The sequence below is a fragment of the Stylophora pistillata genome, chromosome 1 (genome assembly GCF_964205215.1).
Source record: "Stylophora pistillata chromosome 1, jaStyPist1.2, whole genome shotgun sequence".
Classification (NCBI taxonomy): Eukaryota; Metazoa; Cnidaria; class Anthozoa; order Scleractinia; family Pocilloporidae; genus Stylophora; species Stylophora pistillata.
In genome coordinates this window covers 28,131,909-28,151,698 of record NC_142519.1, presented here as the reverse complement: position 1 = coordinate 28,151,698, position 19,790 = coordinate 28,131,909, and the positions used below count along the sequence as shown (strand labels likewise).

General features: G+C 39.8%; 1 protein-coding gene and 1 long non-coding RNA gene across 9 annotated transcripts in view; one reads left to right on the top strand and one right to left on the bottom strand.

Moving 5' to 3' along the window:
- LOC111322702 (uncharacterized) overlaps positions 1 to 3,258 on the bottom strand; it is a 17,907-nt gene extending 14,649 nt beyond the window's left edge. For all 5 annotated transcript variants that reach the window (XR_015990227.1, XR_015990223.1, XR_015990226.1 and 2 more), the window contains exon 1: positions 2,881 to 3,258. This is a non-coding gene — a long non-coding RNA (uncharacterized LOC111322702). The remainder of the gene's footprint in view (positions 1 to 2,880) is intronic.
- Positions 456 to 19,790, top strand: LOC111322700 (fibroblast growth factor receptor-like 1). 4 transcript variants are annotated; one of them, XM_088728858.1, is made up of 8 exons: positions 456 to 586; positions 10,345 to 10,480; positions 13,814 to 14,107; positions 14,551 to 14,613; positions 15,150 to 15,251; positions 16,050 to 16,331; positions 17,449 to 17,841; positions 18,516 to 19,790. In XM_088728858.1, exons 2-8 carry the CDS (start codon positions 10,414 to 10,416, stop codon positions 19,160 to 19,162), a joined length of 1,848 nt encoding a protein of 615 aa, XP_088584984.1. In that variant the 5' UTR covers positions 456 to 586; positions 10,345 to 10,413; the 3' UTR covers positions 19,163 to 19,790. The 4 variants fall into 4 exon arrangements, with proteins under 4 accessions (XP_088584984.1, XP_022781586.1, XP_022781585.1 ...); XM_022925851.2 differs by lacking the exon at positions 456 to 586 and adding an exon at positions 4,389 to 4,848; XM_022925850.2 differs by lacking the exon at positions 456 to 586 and adding an exon at positions 7,792 to 9,029.

Genomic DNA, 19,790 nt, shown 5'->3' with positions numbered 1-19,790 from the left:
ACCTGATAACTGAGACTAATCAAGAAAATAAAACTAGTTGAAGACAGAAAACTTTCCTTTTAATGAAAAAAAAGCTTCAAGGACTAAGAGAAATCAGCGATTCTCAAGCAGTCTGTAATGTACCTACAAGTAAACTTTTTGAAACAAAAGCAATAGTTTGAGAATTGTTTTCTTCGCTTTCCATGCATTAACGCTTTCTTTTGAAATCGTTTTCGTCTCAAGAGAAAACAACGCGATATAAAATGTATTCTTTGTGGCTCTTTCATGGTTTATAGGCTCTTTTCACTGGATGACAGTGTGGTTTAATTGTCCACGTGGGTTGATCAACAATACAAATCATCTGATGAAGTCAAAGCCATTCAATTACCGCGGCTATAACTCTTCTATGCTTCGACAAGATGCAATTTGAAAGCCTCAGTCAATATCTTGTCATATCAAAGACGTCTAAGTTCTTGTACTCTTCTATGGAAGCGATCGCGGTCAAAGTGTTCGCTGTCAGTGTCAAATTTATTTAACTTTCTGATTATGTTCTTAAGTGATGGAAAAAGTCCAAGCAATAACCGTGAGTTGACAGAGAGGAAGAGAGGTAGGTTGATCAACATTCGATTCATTACGACTGTTTATTATGGATCGAGCGCTGCAGTGCGGTGCTTGCAAGTCTGGCATGGTATAGTTGAGGACATTCAAACCGCACACTCAGATCTTCAAACCTTTAAGAAAAATAGATGCCTCAAACCAAAACGAAGTGAGGTTTGAAATACATTGCAAGAAGGTTTGATAGCCATCTAATTATAGTCTTTCACAATTACAACTCTACAATGGATGGGTGTCTTTTCATCGGCTAATCCCTTACTTCAACTTAAACAAATCGTTTTAGATAACCGGAATCAAATCCTTCAGTTTGTATTGATAACTGGTGCGAAACGCTCGTTCGGGCGATCCATCATTCTGACTTCTTTTTACAAGTCACTAGTTTGCCTTTGTCTAATTTGATATGACTTGAAAACAGACTCTTAAGCTCACCTTTGTTCGAAAGGTCTCAAACCCTCAAACCCTAGGGCGGTGTGTTCCATATGTCACTGAGAGAGTTATTAAACGGAAAGAGCCGCCTTGGTAGCTTCCAGACTGTTCAAAACAGGAACATGTTTTGCCTCGATATGCAAGAAAAAGTCCTAACCAACTTCGAACTTAGCGGGTTCAAAATTTGATGCGTAGCAAACAATTCGGCTAGACTTGTGAACCGTGCAATGTCGAGTGCACGAAAGCTGGTTTAATCGATCATGAAAACTCATTTGCAAAAGATGTCAGAGTGAGTTATTGATAATTTTTTCGTATGTATCACTGCAAAGAGCGGCGATAACAGCTATTTTTGCGTTTGTAAGTTCAGGGGACGAAACTTTGCAAGAACTAGAAAGTGACGGAGGCGCACTGAGAGACAAGGCGGTGTCACTACTGTTATCATCAACTTTCGTTTCGTTTCAGGTCTGCGCTTCTGGTTTTCGCTCATGTTTATAATCATTAAGTGTAGGGGTTGAGCATAATGATGATAGGTTTCCGGCTGGAGTTTTGACAAATTACTTCTCCTCTCAAAAACACCCGGCAAAATAGTGAAAACAAACCCGATGAAATTAAAATGGAACTTGCTGATATTTGAAGCAACGAACTGGAAGATTCATGTGGCGACGGTCTTCAATGTAAGTAATGAAAGATAACAGAGATATCGTGAATAGAATATCGTGATCACATCAAGCTTTAAACTTGATGCGTCTTAAAAAAAAAATTTGGTAAAATTCAAAAAGCTTAATGCAGATGTTGTACTTCGGTATTAATTTACGATGGCGGGTAATAACACTGGCTGGTAATTGAAGACATTGTAAGAGGCATGAAAACATCACTGATATATGCAGATATTTTTCTTGTCGTGACGCATGAATCTTCAAGCAAGAAACCGGAAGAATATTCACAGCCGCTAAGGCGGCTCTCTGGCGATACTTCACTTACACAAGTTTGTTCGTGTGAGAAATTCCAAACATGACTATAAACACGAGAGCAGCAGGCGATGGGGATCATATATTGGACACCGCTGCATGTAAGTCTCCCTCATTTCGAAGCTTAAATCTTGATTGCTCTGTTCTTATAAAATTCTTCAAAACATTATGAAAACAGAAAATGCAAGGAAATTAAATTAGAGAGTGGGGAGGGTAACAGACTGAAAAACAAGCCCGGGGGGAGGAAGGGGAGCTATTAGGGAGTCCTAGGACATGTCCCCTTCAAGTTTCAAATCAACAGGATTGAAAATGTTGACGTTTGCCCCCTTTCGGCTCAGCAAAAAGACCAACAAATGTCCTGTATAACACCCCTGGCAAAGATTTCCAGCAATCAGTCATCAGGTTTAAGGGCTTCTCGATAGAGGGCATAGTGCATTGAGATGGTATGATTATGTTTTCAAAAAGTCTAGACACAGGAGCCATGATTGGTCGTATCTCACCGGCCGGTCATGAGAAGCTCTTTCCTATTTATAAGCTTGGGCCGTGGTTAAATACTCCAGAAGTCCTTTTATCTCCTCGAGAAACGGATAAAAATGTCAAACTCAGTCCAGCAGCTGACCTTCGTTAGGAACTGAAATATTACTCCTACACTTGACTAGTAAGTCGCATTCCTAGTTTGTCATACTGGCAAGCCACCGAAACCGACATTTTCAGGTCAAGGTTTTCATGGGTCTGTTATCTTTAAAACCAACAACGAACCCACTCGAAATCACATATGGGGCGTGTTGCGGACCAATCACTTCCCGAATAACAGACCGAAAACTCGAAACATTCTTCAAATAATTCTACCGATCATGTGTCGCTAGAGTTACCTTCTCAAAGAGTATCCTACCTTGGGGTTTATTTTAGACGACTTCGTGAAGCTTTAACGGCTAACCACGAGTGCTTTCGCATAGTTAAGCGACAGTCTTTGTCAACATCTTTCGGGCAGTTTCCGAGGAATTTTAATTTTTTTACATCAATTCGACCCTATAGGTAATCTGAAGTATTACCTTCATGTCTAGCTTTTCAATCCCGAAATAACAAACTGCATTCTCCAGGGGGAGCGATGATTTGGCGGCATTGTCTTTTCTTGATGATAAAAATGCTAAATGTGGCAAAAACATCGATCTATTGGAAGATCAGAGTCATTAGTGTTGTGTGTCACATATCAGGCTTAAAACATTTTACTCTGATCAACTTGTTTTGACGGGAAAAGAAGGAAACCTGAGGGCCACCATGGCCACAACTGATTTACATAAAAATAGAAAAAAGAATAATTATAGAGACACGCAACTGAGTATAATTTCAGTTAATGTTGTTGCGGATAACATAGCAAGCACCTTGCTCTCAGTCTGAATGTCTCGCGAGTAGGAGGAGGGCAAAGATGTATCCTGTTATAGTCCCTCTGTTTTTTTCCGTTGTTTTTATTTTTGTTTTTTTGTTTCTTTATTTTATCCTACCTCTCACGCTAAAATTTCTTAGTGTCATTTGAATTCATTCTCTAATTGAAGGGAGAAAAGCAGCAGATGTGAACTGAAGTACACCGTTAAAATAACATTATAAGAGTTTTCCTCTCTCTCTCGAAAAAAAGCAACGCTGTGTGAGAGCAAAACGGATTGCATCTTAAACTGGAATTGATCTTTTATCAGCAGATTTGAGATCAGCTTTGAAAAACAGTAAAACCTTGTGATAAATATCACTCTCCAATGTTTTGCATATTTGTTAAGTGTTATCAAATGAATATTTAATTCTTAATTTTAGAGCTCCAGTCTGAGAATTATAAATAGTCACGGAAGGGCAGAATAAATAACTCTAGATAAGATCGACCTTTAACGAAAAATCTCCGCCTTAACCCACTTAGTTCACCTGATATGAAAGTATTCTTGTACAGATAAACTGACAAGAAAGTGAAATAAATACCATCCCAAATCCTGGGAAACGAAAAGCAGATCTAAGCTCTTAAGGCTGTCCCCCAACCAGCTGTTCGTTATTTAACTGACATTGTCAATCAAAAGCAGCTAATGGTTGCCGGAAATAAATAGGGGCAGATTGAAACTTTGCGAGTAGGCGGTCTTTCTGCATTGTGCCTGAACAGTCACGACGCGTTTATAAAAACAAACGCTCCGGTTTAAGCGCCGTTCTGGAAAGCTTATGTATTCCTCGATTCGGTTCGAAAGAAATATTTCTTCAAACTTTTCTTAAGACAAGAGTACAAGCTTTAGTTAGGGATTGCTTAAATCCATGACTTGTCTAAAAGAATTTAAATACGTGGGAATTTTCCTTCTTAAACTCCTTAACGATTCAGAACCCCATAAAAATTAAACTTTGCGGATTACGGGTTTGAGCTTAATGTCAACACATCAATTCTAGATGACTTATCTCCGAGTGCTTCTTTCAATTCCGTGTAATGTGTCACTCTTTGTACGAAGGATTACGTTCTTATTCACGAAAGCGTTTATGTTGCTGATCACGCGACTAACAAGTTCCATTCGACACAGACAAACGACGCAAGTCTTGTCAAGTGGATTCAGTAGATCTTCCTTCGAAATTACCCTCAAATGCAGCTTTCTACGGGACGTTTATATTTTTCGTGAATCTCCCACTGTTTGGGAAGAGGTCAGAGAGCAGGCGTCTGAGTGCTTTTTCCACGACAAATAAATTATTCTCTGTTTATTCTACTAATGGAAAGCGCACTGAGTTTGTGTCAAAACAGCGAAGAAGTGAGGCACGCTATTAGAACAGGACGGAACATCGGGTGAGTCCGACGATCGGTTCGCGTTGGTCGCAACAAACTGACCTGGGTTCACGGCGAGGAAAAGTAAGTCTGAGCTAAAACAAGTAGCTTTAAAAACTCTTGGGCGCGTGAACCACGAGCAAAGGAAACGCGCGCGGAAATAGCAAATCCTCTTATTTTAGATTATGAGAGACGCACAGTGAATTTTGTGTTGAAACTAAACCAGACATGTGCCAAATAATGGTTTAATCCCTAATTCATTTGACCGATCAGCGTTGTCAGCAAACTTGTGTTGGTTCCATGGTGTATCCGGCCCAGCGTCTTGTAGGAAATCGCATTTAGCAGTTGTATCAGTCTCTACACTTGCTTTAATCCGACGGAATAGAGCAACGCAAAAAATGCTCCGTGTGAAAGCAGAGTTTCTGCCCCACTTAGTACGCTTGTGAGTGTCTTCCGCAATTGGTAGAAGCTAACGATCCAATCACGTTTCGTCTCAGTCTTGCTACCTACCCATTGCATGCGGCTCAGTTTTTCATAAATACTCTTAGGACTCTTAGCTCCATGAGGAGACTTTAGCCAATAGAAATCTGGGCTTAATGGCGGTTTTCTGGCGAGTGTAACAGCCACATTTTTGCTAGTGTTAAGTATTTGAGATAGTGTATTTGAGCGGACTAGGTGGTTAATTTAGAGCTAAATTTCGACATTAAGCTGAATAGGAAATTGAAAATAACAGATAAGTCGCAAGCTATGGAGTTACTATTAGCTTGAACATTTCGTCGCATTCTATGATGAAGTCTAGGTGAGCGCGATTTCATTGCATCCCGCATGACCAAGTTGGTCATCCGGTTGCATAAGTATTTCCTCAAGCTTAATTCTCAAGTTGCCGTGTACTTAGTTGAATAAGCCAATTATTTGGTAGCTTAAACTAGGCGTTTAATGGAACTATTTCCCGAAATTGGTCGCATTCTTGCTCCAGTTATTTCAACCAAAGTTTGACTCCGATCAAAATCGTACAGACCAATTTTCAAGTCCAAGTAAAGCACCCGCGCCGAAGAAGAAACTTCCTTGGTATGGTCAGGTTCTTTAGTCTTAGGAGTAATATCATATTTTTAGAATTATGTTAACTAATTACAATTATTCATTTACATTAGTTTACCACTCTAGGAATGTTCATTTCACCGGTGGTGAACGACACCCATTTGGCAAATCATTTACTGAGTTTCAGCATCGTAAAAAAAAAAAAAAAAAATCGAAAAATATAGAAAGAATCAATCACTAACAAATCTTGAGAATAGTTGAAAATTGTCTTTAAAAATTTTGGGAATTCTTTTTTTTTTGAGAATGAGAAGCCTATCAGAATAAGACGAGCAGTATTGCCTAGCTCGCTCTCGCTCTTAATTATTTGCAGAAAGTTACTGCAATGTAAATTTGATGGCAAAAGGCCACAACTTGATGCAACAGATACTGTGGTGCTTTGACGACTTGATTGATAAATGATGAAGGTACTAACTGAAGATATGACAGAACGCTTCTCAAACTCAATATTTGTTTTATTAAAACGGATGAGTGACTCATATCAATTTTATTTTGGGCAAAGGGTGAGGTGGAGATTGAATTTCTCAATAAAGAAAACAGACTGAATTCGTTGAAAATTGGAAGGAATTTTATGTTTTACGAAACATTCGAGAAAAGCCACTTCCGCCATGCTTTAAGCCATCGAGGATTTCGAGGAAAGCGTTGGAAAGAGAGAGAAGGAAAGCTCAGATTCTCCTTTTCTACCTTTTCGATTGTTTATTTTTGAATTGCGATCATGAGCTGTAAACATTACTAAGTCGTGATGCGTTCATGTTTTTATTTCTCAGCGGGTAAAAAGCTTCCTTTGCTTTTCCTTTCCTGTCTCTGAGATGAAAAATATATCGCGTTTCTCAAGAAAAATATACTCACGTAGGTTATCAGAAGCGAGAAATCATGTTTTCAAAACACATCTCTTTCTGTCTTGGAGATTGTAGACAAGAGAAGCTTGACAAAAAATTAAAAAAAACTGAGCGGAAATTCTATTTGTCAACTGAAAAGTCAGAACCAGATATAAAATGCATAAAGTAGATGATTTTTAGTGATGATTAATTTTTGTCGCTTCCTTTCTTTACAAACTGTCGCAATTTATTTTTTTTTTGCTTTAATGATTAAATCTTCTGATTTGGCCAAGACACTCGCATTTTGTGACAGTAGTCAGGCCATCTTCGGACTCACTTGTCAAGTAATATCTATATCATGTCTAACAAATGCTACTTTATCTCTGGGCCTGTCGTTAAACTGATCCTGTAATTTCTTGCCGGCCTGAATTATTTGATTAAGAACCATTTTTAGCGATGTTTTTGATGAGATCCCTTCAGATGTGACTCAGCGTGTGGTTGGCAGTCATCACGCTCCATTCATCGAGATAAGACACATCAGGCAAATATCACAAAGTGAAAAAGAAAACGCCTCTCTCCAAATGACGACCTAAGAATCAGCTTAGCATTTTAAAAGTGTCTTCCCAACGGGGGACCATCAGAATTTGAACCCCCATGAAGACTTTCCTTTCCCGGTTTGGCGAGATGCTTTCCTGATCTCTTTGTTAACGGTATGGAAATCATTGTTTTTTATTTTCAACTTTGACAGAAGGAGGTAAAATCGAATTTTGGCCATACGTTTTGAGATTCACGTATTTCATTGAAATTATATTTCAATTGCACCCTACTGTTTGGTCACCTGCTGGACGTAATATGACCAAGCAGTTATTTCTGAGCGTTTTACTTTTAATCTTAAAATTCCTTTTAGGAAAAGACATACCAAAAATAACTAACAAGATATTTCCATTTTTCTTAACGTCACCTTAACGATATTTGAACTATCACCGAAAAGCTTAAAGAAATTATTCACAAAAAATATTTGACTTTGATCAAAAGATTTTCGTTTGTTCTTAATTTTTAATCTCAGTTATGTCTTTGTTGCTTTCTTCACATTCATCTATTCCCCGACGAAGGAGAATAACAAAAGATTAAATTTCTACCGCCTAGACCGATTTTTCGTAGAAATCAGGCAATGGATGTTCTCACAGTTTGCACAGCGTCTGAAAAAATGGTAAAGTCAAACGGCAATGATAAAATTAACTGAAGCCGCTTTATTTCATTATGTGAAATAAAAGAAAATCGTGTAGACATTATTTCTTTTGTAATTAAATCACTGGTTGAAATCCACCCTGACATAAACAAATTTCATTTGAAAGTAAAGTAATAATACCCGAAACTATTACTCGGCCGTCGAAATGTGTTATTGCATCTTCTTTCTACGCTGCGGCGAGCATGCACGCTAGATTTGAAACAGTGATGAATAAATCGAAGAAATCTTCAAAATGTATCGTGATAAAAATCTTGATGTTAATCTCCGAGTCGCGGGGTGAACAAGCGGTACACATCAGTCGAAGCGATTTGTCCTTTATGGACATTTGCAATTAAGTTAATTAATTCGCGCCCGGTTTCAGCTGCCGCTGATTGGCTGCCGAATGTGTAAGTATTTTCTAATTCAAATCAAATATTTGTGTATACACGGACAGAGAGGTTCTAGCATATTGGGTTTCAGTCAACAATCGCTCATTTTACATTTTGACGCATCGATCGCCTTGTGGAAGGTTGCACAGACGTTAATCCGGCAGATCGACACTTTCCTTATCGATCTCTTCTTTGTGTAATTCACTTTCGCCACATCATCCGAACGGCATCTGATCTGACCTCCAGACACAAACTGGCAATAGCAAGAAGGCTGTGGCTTTGTGAAGTTCTGTGCAGCGGCTTCCGCTGGATCTGATATGTGACATTTAAGCCGCGCGATATGTGGTCGCGAATGCACGAGAATGGCTTAACCGATCGCTTTCGTCCTCTGTAATCCCCGCATCCTTCGTTGAACGGCTTGTTTGTTTAGAAGTGCTCGCCAAGAACGTAAAGACAGAGTCGTCAAGGAAAGGAAAACAGCTTGCGTCAAGGCCGCCTTTTACACTTGAGCTGGGAACTGTTTAGAAACAATAGGTTATCTCTGTGGTGTAATCGGTGACTTGACAGGCAGTAATTGTCCGAGTGATTGGCGTGCGCCGAGCTTTGCCTCGAGCGAAATGAATTCTCTGCTGCTGGTCAGGGAAATCTTGGATGACCTGAACTTTCCACTTGATTGTGCGATCTGAAAGGATCACAAAGATTCTTGCTGGCGATCATTCAGGCTTCTAACACTGCGTAAGTATTAATGGTGTGCGACTTGTTCGGATTTCCGTCCTGTAGGCGGTGCTCTCGGGTCAAACACGGATTGAAATACCAGCAGCCAATTGATCGAATTTATCTGGGAAGCACAGGATGTTGCAAATTCGTCTTTCTTTCCGAAGTTGACTTTCAACGTTGGTTTGCGGATCGCTTGTTACTGTTTTGCGCTGCAGGTGAATGTATGATCTGACTGAGAGTGAGTGTTAAGCATGACTTATTGAAGCGAAAATTTCAACAGGACATTTTTCATTTGTATGTGAAAGCTTTCTTCAAAAGTGGCAGAGTAATGTGAAATGATTGATGACCAGGAGTTTATTAACCGGCGACACCTGAGCGTCACAATTTACACGTGTTCTAACCATCACAAAATGTACTTAATTCCGAACACAAAAAACCCAAAGCACTGGCCGTAGCTTTTAGCCGATTGTTTGCCGCACTGATGCCATCGTATGGAGTGGTTATTCGGTTTCCAAGTCGCACTGCACAGTTTTGGTTTCACAACTGTGACCTATTAGGCCACGATGAAAGCGCGAGTTAAGATGATTTATTACTTTGACCTACGCGGTATCCTAGGATTACATTTGAATTTGGTTTTTATTGAGTTAAATTTCGTCAATGTACCGACTGAATCTACATTATCGATGGCACTGCCAATTTCCCAGCGAATCGGACACTTGTCGTCTGAAATTCATTACGGCGGACCTACAACAGAAATAATTTTGAGCCGTTTCCGAAAAAAGATATCTTCTTTGACCAAACAGGATTATTTCCAGTGGCGTTTTGAGAGCCAAGTGTACATAAGAATCGCCAACAGTGTCTGACATAGAGGTTTTAAATTTCTCTTCCTTTACCGAAATGAAGTCGGCAACTCGGCGTTATTGGCATGATTCTTTAAGTTTTATTTGTAATCCAAGATCTCTGCTTATCCATCTCTGTATGAAACAAGCTATCGAGAAAAACGTTGGTCATCGGAAAAATGAGAGGGGAGAGAAGATCGGTTATTCGGAATCCAGGTGGTTGTAGTGTTAAAGTACAGTTATGAATCATAAAACTTGATCCGTACTTTTAATGAGAGTAATTCGAAATTTCTATCCTGTCGAGTTCTGGCATAAAAACAAGACACTTCTGTCTAGGCCCCCTTCTGATGAAAAGGCAACTGTTGAATACCTCTTGCTGTAAGTGGTTAGCTTACATGCAAGGTCAGTGTGCATGGCAATCGATATCTTAATGTATTTATGCATACTGAAATTTATTAACCTTGCGCCGTGCCTCTTTGTTATTTCTTTGACAGAGTTTAACGCAGAAGAAGCGCTGCGCGCCGCTGTGTTTGTTCAAGAACGGAGAGGTCCTTGGCTGAAGAATGTGGTACACCAAAACGGTTTCCTTGGAATTTATTCTATTCCTATTTGTGGTTGTTCACTGCAAAGGTATGTTCCTTTGGATTGGTTTAGAGCGTAAGGTGTGTTTTGATAAGTTGTGTCTGTGAGGGGCAAGGGTGCTAACGTCATGCAAATAGGCTTTCAGTTTCTGTATAAACACAACTTTGACTCATTTTCACTGGATTCCTATGTAACTTATTAATCATTTAACTCATAAAATGCCTGATAGGTATCGGGTAAAGTAAACGGTGATGAGATAAATTGTTTGAAAAGAGATTAAATTCAATCAATTACTCGGCCTCGTGCCTTTGCCAAGGGGAAGTTGCATCTTTGTACGTAGTTCGTGCGCTCAAAACTCCGTTTTGAGAAAGATTTCACTTTAAAATCAACAAGAAATCGGAAACACGTGGTCAAAGCTGTCTCTTCAAAGTAGGACAGCTCGGAACCCTGTTAATTAGTGGCGAAATTGGAGAGCAGATAACACAATGGAATTCACTGACTTCATCAAGTTCTGCTCATTGTCTGTTTCCTCGATGGCTACTTCAGAAAGACATCTCCATCAAGAAAAGACTAGAATTATGATTTATGAGGTTTCAACCACGTACTGAAACTAACTCTTTGCGGATCTGATTGCTATTACCCCGTTTCTTGAGAATACTTTACATAAGATTCGATACATAACTGATAAGACCAATTTGTTCAATGAGCGGGCGATAAGACATTAATGCAAAGATATAACGTGTTAAGTCAGCACATGTCGTTTCTACTGATCAACAAGAAATAACTCGGGAAAAGGAAAGAGGCCAGCGGAGGAAGGAAAAGAAACGGAGAGTTTGAAAACAGTAAGCTAGTACAATACGGTGAATCCAATTAACACCTAAGACGTTAAAGGTTGATTGCTAATTGTTATGGAACTCATTTCGTATCGCAAGAAGTACCAAGTGGGCGTTAAGACCAAATTGAGGCCATTGTTACAGCTTAATAGCTTCTTGTAGGTCGCTTGAATACCGCTTGGGTATCAATTGAACAAAGGGTTAACTCGAAACCGCTGCTACAAACGGTTCAGCTATTTTGAAGTGTTCTTGCGTTAGTTATTGCTTTCAGTGGAGAAAAAGTGTACAAAGCGTTGAACTCTCGCGAGAACAAACTCACAATCCAATCGACAAAAGAAGTCTCTAATTTAATTAACGCTGATTACCCCTCACACAAAGGTGTAGTGGAGGGTACACTTTGGTTTAATTTTCACATCATAATATTTATAAAAGTTATTTTCGTCCATGGGCCTGTTGTGTTCAGAAAGATTTGGCTCGTTAGCTTTTCATTTGGTTGTTTACATTAGAATCGGTGAGGGGAATCATAACAAACGCCAGAAGAAGCCCTTTTAGTTAATCTATCAGAGGTCGTTTATTGGTTCAAATTATCTTGTTCTTCATTGGGTTGATGCATTATTCTTTTTTTAGTTCTGAGAAACCTAAACGTGTGTAGTCAAGGGCTCTCTTAGGTTTTTGTCATCTTGTTAGGCTTTCCGTGTGGTAGACCCTGCATGGCGTATCTATACAGGGACGGACGGATTTTAACCGAGAACAATGTGCTATTGTTTAAAGTATCATTTATGCTACAGCTGTTTTCGAACTCAAAATGAAAACCCTTTTCTCGGATTTTATCGCATGCTGTGTACCACTAATAAATATTTCAACAAAAGGTAAAATGCTCCTTTTATCAAGTGAACCATGCATAATGATAAAAAATTAAGACTGAGACAAAACTTAGAAATACGATCGAAAATAGACTGACTCGTTACATTCCTGAGTCACGAATTTAATATTTCTAGTGCAAGTGCTTGTTATCTAACGGATTTTTTCTGCCCTTATAAGCAGCTTCTTCGACACCTGTTGCAGGTTGAAACCAGCTAGTTCATTTACCTTTTCAACTCAACTAAGGGTCGATACAAAATAAGACTTAAAAAATCTCCGCAGACGATTCATAACATGCGGCTCTTTTGGGGATAATCCGCTGATCTGATCAAATGGAATGAATGCAAGCTGGACTTGTTTGTCAGTAACTCTGAATTTTTTTTCTTTCCACTCATGGTTGACTGTAGCCCGAGGAAATAACCGCCCCCTGCTGGTTAAAATGTAGTTTCCGTAACAGATGGGAAGAATTTTCTTCGCGAGAATTCCAAATATTTATGTTTAACAAAAGAAGATTGAAACGTTGTTGATAAAGACTGTTCAGCAAAGCTTAGGAGTTTACTTTCCGTAAAATTCTTTGCAATTGCAAGCCATAATTGTTGTTTAAGAGTACTCTGAGCATACCTGGAGGCCCATTGAACAACACGAAGGCAAATGCAGCATGGAGTAATTGATATAGCTGCTGAAAGAAAGGCGACAGAAAAAGAAAGAACCCCTCTTAGTGTGTGGCCTGTAAAGGTCACTGAATTTTAGAACCAAAACATCTCATGGAGCTTATATCACGTGAGACTTTTTTAAGCGTGAGAAACGGTTGGAGAAGTCGGTATGTGGCGAAAAACAATTAAGCTCATGCGAACTGGAGCAAAATTAGGAGTAGGTTCAATCGCGTTTAAGTCGAAAGTGTGAGGTAATGTTGCGTAAGCAACTAACAGATATAAAAGCAATTTACTTGTTCAAAAGCAATTAGCCCCATAGGTCATAAAATTAAGGAGCAAGGGCTATAATCGATCTAAAAATGTGAATCTTTTGATTTATGCAAAACATAATTAGTCACGAGACATGCTTGGGAAGCATCAAGTGCGGCCATGCAACTCAAAACTGTGTATGATAGAACAATGACCTTTAGACAGTAGGCAGGGACGAGGAGAACTGGTTCTGAACTATGAAGTGTTAAGCCTACTCTTCTGATGTTTTTACGTGAACACAGTAAAAATAATCCAAAATTTTATTGTTACTGCCTCAGATTTCAGTTTGCAATTGGTCTTGAAAACTCGCGTCATCATTTCAGTGAATGGGATGCAAAACTTAAACCCGTCGTGACTCGATCAGTGTCCATTTTCCCGGCCATGCTTAGAACCCTGTTTACTTCGAGTTCTGATTGGTTCTTTGCGAAGTTTGGCTGTTTTCTGAATGTCCCTTGTGAGGACTTTGTTTTTGTTTGAACGAAATTCGATTTGTGGTACGTATTTACTCTCGTGACACTTCGTTTCATCGTTTCATCTTCGTTCCAAGAGAAGAACGGTTTTGCGTTGATTTTAACGCCTTAATCAGTTATAGATTTCTACGCCATGAAGAAAATACCTTCTTATCCGAGAACGCCTATCGGATGGAGAAACCCTTTAACACAAACTTTTAAATCCCCAAGTTGAGGAATTAAAATGGAGCTGTTTCCACCAATTTTGTTTATCAGATCCCCCTGTCCTTCTTGCACCAGTAAAGTCGCAGTATACGGTCCACGAAGGACGAAACGTCAAATTACGTTGCAAGTTCTCCGGAACAAAGGATCCCCCAGAGAACAGGACCTTAACAGCGTGGCGAAAGTTACCCGAGGGGCCCTACATCACCAACCAGTTGCCGCGTTTTAAGAAGAGGCTTCAATATTTGAAAATAAAAAAGGTGGAGCCTTCGGATGAGGGGGTGTATGCTTGTATTGCTTACAATTCTTTTGGGAAAATCAAACAGGAAATACGTCTCGTGGTCAGAGGTAAGAGAAAGAGGCTAACTTCCACTCCGTTTACAAATTTTGAAATTGCACGCGATTACTGTCTTACAAAAGTATTCAGAAAACAAGGAAAACTGTAAACGGCTTATGAATTTGAAGAATCCTACACTAGAAAGGACCCAGTTTGCACATCCCTACATCAGCACGTTCTGAAGATACTGTTTTTCTACGTAGCTATGTACTTCTGTCGGTCCATTCTGTCTGTACTGTGGCTGTGTCTGTCAGGCACTCACGAAGGAGGTCATTTATTCAGCCAGTGTATTTGTCTGTGCGTCTTAAATTGTACAGGTAAACATTTCTAAAAGACGCTCAAGGATTGATGAGCTATTTCTTGCCAAAATATGAAGCAAAACATTATGCCTTGAATTGAAAAACTATCCTCAACCAAACCAGCTGAAAATTAAACGTTTTCTCCGACTTAACAGGGTCAAACACAAATGTCACCACAGACTCAGGAAAGACACCCAGTCCTATCCCGATTACACCAGGTAATACGAGCAATGTGTACATAATACAGCCTTTTTTTAGATCTTAAGAGTGTTTAGCGTTTAATCAATATTAATAGCACTTGTAACATCAACCCTCAGGTTGCGGCTCGGAAAATTGCCAACTTCCCTTGTACTGACATTATCCCTTTAACTCCCAAGCTGTGTTTGCTAATCCTCCCCTCTAGCCGGTACACATTTCATCGCAAATTACTTACAAGAATTTGGTGTTAGATCAAGATAACAACTTCCATCTGATACGTTTCAGTATTCTCATTACCTGTTTGCTGGGTTATGTACGGTTATTATAGGGAGAAGTTCCATGTTCATCACTTCTGGGAGACAGTATCTCCCGTAATTCCATACCTAAAATATTCAGTCCTAGAGATACTGTTGCTTTAGTTCTGGTTCATTATTTTTCCATCGGTGTCGTTAATATATTAGAGTTAAACCAACCCATATCACGTATGGTAGTGCAAACTTTCCTCTGCAGAAAAATAGCATTGATCGTCTGACTTCTTTATCATCGTTTCCAACAGTGTTGGAGATCACTGCTAGAGAACCGCCTATCAAAAGTACAACCGACCGTCCGATGCGGATTAGTGTGGGAGGGCCTTCTCAAAAACCATTACCATTAATAGGTTTGTGGTGAATTTCCATTAGTTTGTACCCGTTCATTTATTGTAATTTTTCCAGTAACTTTATGATTCCCTACTATATAGCCGTCGCCTCCGGCTCAAGCCTGGCTTTTTTTTGTTTGTTTTTTTTTTATAATTATCAAAAGTAGGATTGGCACTATATTCGCTACACAATACTTATTACACGACTCGGGCAGTCAGAGGGCCAATAACTAAAATCAACCAATCAAAATGCTCTATTGCCGGTCCAATATTCTCTAAGTATTGGACCGGGCACTGTCCCGAATGGTCCCGAATGATACCACACTTGTGTCCCTTTGAACTTCAGTCGTGTAATAACTCTCTTATTAACCAAGCTTGCTCGGGACCGTAATGGAAGAACATCGGCCCTCGGTCTTTTTTGTACGGACCTCGCTGCGCTCGGTCCGTACTGTCAAGACCTCGGGCCGATATTCTCCCAGACCGGCCCTCGCGCTTGGTTAATAAGATATATATATTACATCTACAGAGAATTATCCACCAGGACAACTCCCGTCATCATGGCCAGCTAAAAAGAAATTTTTCAGGGGCTGGGAAAATAATTCGGCCTTTCAATCTAGCTCCTTTAAGCTAGAAATTCGACCCATCAATGTCGGTACGATCAAAATATCATTAGCAACACTACATTAAATTCAATTGTCAGCTTGTAGAAATCCAGTCTCTCGTGTTATTCCAAGGCATCTATCCATCATCTGTTATTTTCGTTCGTTTTGACTAACAGAGATTGCAATCAAAAAACGTTAGCTGTGTGTCTTTTTGTAGATGAGTACCCACCGAAGTTCAAGGTTCCACGCAATCGCATTCTCGAATACGTCAAAGGTCACCCCATTAGACTAAAATGTCACGCAACGGGAGCGGCTCCTCTAAATGTCACGTGGGCAAAAAATGGCAAGCCTTTGAGCCGGAATCACCGGTCGCACCTGAAGTCAAAAGGCTGGGTGTTAAGCTTCAAGGAATTGACTAATGATGACACTGGAACTTACTCTTGCATTGTGAGGAACGCATACGGTAGCATCGACAAGACGTTTGATGTCAAAGTTATTGGTAAGATAAATTTCTTTGCCAGATTAGTATTTGGGTACACTAAAGAGACTGGGAAAAACTATTTCATCTATGTCACAAATTTTACACCGATAGTTTCAGTTGGAGGAGATGGGGAAAATCCTGAATCCAAGCACGGTTTGGGCTAAGTAAGAAACACACACTCAGCTTACAACTAGTTGCTGGGTAAAGGGTTGATCCATACTTTTCTTTGCAACCCTTCACATCTGAGCCTCTTAGATAAGCGGTTATCCAGGTTTAAGAAGTACCGCCGTCGTTATGAAATGGGAAAAAAAATAAGCTGGGTTTCCCTAATTGGTCGGTCGCTGGCAAATAACACAGAAAATAGGATAAATTCAGTTACGGCTCATGAGCTATACAGAAGAAATATTTGTTACTGCTAATCTTCGTGACTCGCAAAAGAAGATGACAGAGTTGCTGCTCTGATCTCACAGTTGTAGATTGAAAGAGAATGCGACTTCATCAAAAGAGAAGAATTGCGGTTTGTTCACGCATTGAAAAATGTACCTTGATAAGCAATTAGCTATCCTTAACGTTAGTGTTCCTTTAATTTGTGATTGTTCATTAATACCCATTTTGTGCTTTATTACATCCATTTTGAAATCACTGGTGGTCCCTGTAATCTGATTGGCTCAAATTGGTGCGATTTATTCCCAAATCGCACCATTTTTTCCTCTAAATCGCACCATTTTACCCATTTTGTGCTTAACCACCATGACCCTCCCCAAACGATTATTTAACTTCTGTATCACATACAAAAGTTAATAAGAATGGTGACGCTGGTGAGGAATCGATGAAAATTCAAGAAACCTCAATTGTGACAACTCTATTCAGGGAAACTGCCATTATATACATAAAACCTTTGTACCCGTTACTTTCGTAGAGGCAACACCAGGAACACTTTCTGCGGCAACGAGTTGGTCCGCTGAGTGGAAGTTCTAGAGTACTGCGATGTATCCGCTGCTTTAGTTTTAAGACTGGCACGATAGAATAAGACTTTTAAGACCAGTACGAAAGAGTAACCTTAAACTATGTAAGATCTAGGCAAATAAACGAGGAGCACACCATAACTTTACCCTTTTCATATTTTACTTCCCAGAATCAAAGAATGAAGTTCGTTTTCCTCCTGAAGAAAAACCAAAGATTTTAAGGAACGTTTTAAAGAATGAAACAGCCATGGAAGGCGAAGACGTCACGTTTGTGTGCTCTGCAGTAGCTAAGAGTCATCCTGATTTTCACCTTCTGAAATGGAAACCACCCAGGAATGTTTCGAACGACACCGATCCATTTGACTTTGTCGACTTCAGAAAGTCAAAGTACCAAGAAATACGCGAGAGTGCCAAGCAACACGTAGGTAACCGTAAACTGTACACTCATCGCTTTATTGTCAGAAATGTCATGTTGGCGGATGAAGCCAGGTACACATGCGTGGTGGGGAATTCTGCTGGTTTCGTATCCCAGAACGTGTTTCTAATTGTCACGACACACGACGGTAGGTACCCTGTGCTTGCTTCAACCGTGCATTATCAAGTGTAGTTGGCATTCGTCTCAATGAATACTAAACAAATACATTCATTCCCGGTAGCCTCCTCTTTCATGTCAAGTCAGGCTTAGGAGCTAATAACTTTAATTCACCGCTTAAGCATTATGTTAGACTATTAGTTTTTGTCGCTTTTTTGTTATCTTCGTTGGTTAAAACAAAAATTTATTTGAACCACTACAACTTCATTCTTAATTTCACAAGAACTGCTTCTCCACTGAACTAGAATGATGTGCGATGGGTTGCGGTCGGAATCGGTTGCGCCTTACTGGGCCCCGACGTGATTCCGATGAATGGTCCAAATCAATTCGTGATATCAGTCTTTTTGCTCTGTGATTAGTAGAGAAAACTCTCACCGCCCTCTAAAACCAATCAGATGCAAGACTGGAACCATTCGCGTGTTGGTCACTCAAATTTTCCCGCTTTACAACGTTTGCCTGTTTTTACGTAGTTCCTATTGGCCCTCTGTCATATCTTTCTTAGTTTTTATTGGCCTTTGTGATTGGTTTGATTCGATTTTACGACACTCGATCGAAGTGCCCTTGATTGACACCGAACCACTCTTCGCGCAGATACAAGATACTCAGATAGAGGAAAAAATCCAATTGTGTTTAAATCTCTTGCAGATGAAGGTGTAGTTCATGGTGGCATAGGGAGCCAATCTACAAAGACAAAGTCTCCAAGAAAATATCCAGCACCTCAAGAAGACAATGAAATATATATGGAGGAAGTTCCACTTGCCGCTTTAATTGGAGTTCCAATCGCTGTGCTTATACTTTTAACTGGAACTATTGTTTGGTGCTATTTCATGACAAGAAGGCATCACGCTCGCCAACACTGGGCCAATGATGTAGATAACAGCCCAAAAACCACCGACTTAAGTAGTAAAAAGGACTCACAGTCGGAACTATACGCGCCGAAAAAGGCGATGGAAGAGATGCGGAATGTAAGTTTTAACGTATATGTTGACTGTCCGAATGACAGAGTTTCTCACACTAAGCAGCAATCACGGGCGCATAAGAAAACTGTGTTGCCGCACGAGAAGTGTAATTCATCGCGTGTGAAATGTGATTCATCACGTGTAAAATACAATTCCACGCATCAGAAATGCACGAAATTAAAGGATCCGCCATTGGACGGTCTTATTGTTCACAATGAACCTTCAAGAACTCATTCAAACAGAACAAATCACCGTAAGTGCCACGAGGAACATGAGCCCGCACGCAATGAACCCGGTGGGTTCAAGTCCGAAATAAAGTGTTCCGGTGTTTGAATAGCCAGGAAAAGGTTCAAAATGATAGATCTTCGTGATGTGTTACCAGAAAAAACGGTCTGCTATCCACTGCCTGCAATACCTAGTTCGGTTTCAGCAGTGCTACTTGATTTACGCTTGCCGTTCACATATGTCCGGCGGTAAAAGAAGCATTGAAACAAACATTTACCTCACACCTGAGGCCCGTTTCTCCAAAGTCCCGGTAACTTTACGGGCCCGAAGCCACAATTTAAAATAAAAACTTAAATGATAGGAAAGCAGTTTCTGGTACCCAAACCAGTCCTTTTTGTTTCGTTAGCTGATAGTTTTATTGTTTCATTTTCAAAATTTTTGAAAAAAAAAATAAAACAGAACAGCTTTACAGGCCCGTTAAGTTACCGGGACTTTCGAGAAACGGGTCCCTTGCTAGGATAGAGTGACGACTGGCCAAAGTCAGGAGCTCTCAATATGTCTGGATTAGTTATTACAGTATTCACTTTCGTATTATTCCCATTTCAAAGTTTATTTATAACCTGAAATTATACAGACCTGACGCTTCTGAAATAAGGGTGGCTTTTTATCATTCGATAACCCCACTTTTGGGGCCTAAATACAGAAATGGAATAAATTGTCATGGACTTATTCTGTA

What these genes read in the sequence shown, in the direction of transcription:
- LOC111322700 (XM_088728858.1), top strand. Translation starts at nt 10,414, where the DNA reads ATGTGGTACACCAAAACGGTTTCCTTGGAATTTATTCTATTCCTATTT. An exon ending in AAAACCATTACCATTAATAG is followed by an intron (nt 15,252 to 16,049) that starts GTTTGTGGTGAA and finishes GTCTTTTTGTAG; the next exon opens with ATGAGTACCCACCGAAGTTC. An exon ending in GTTTGATGTCAAAGTTATTG is followed by an intron (nt 16,332 to 17,448) that starts GTAAGATAAATT and finishes TTTACTTCCCAG; the next exon opens with AATCAAAGAATGAAGTTCGT.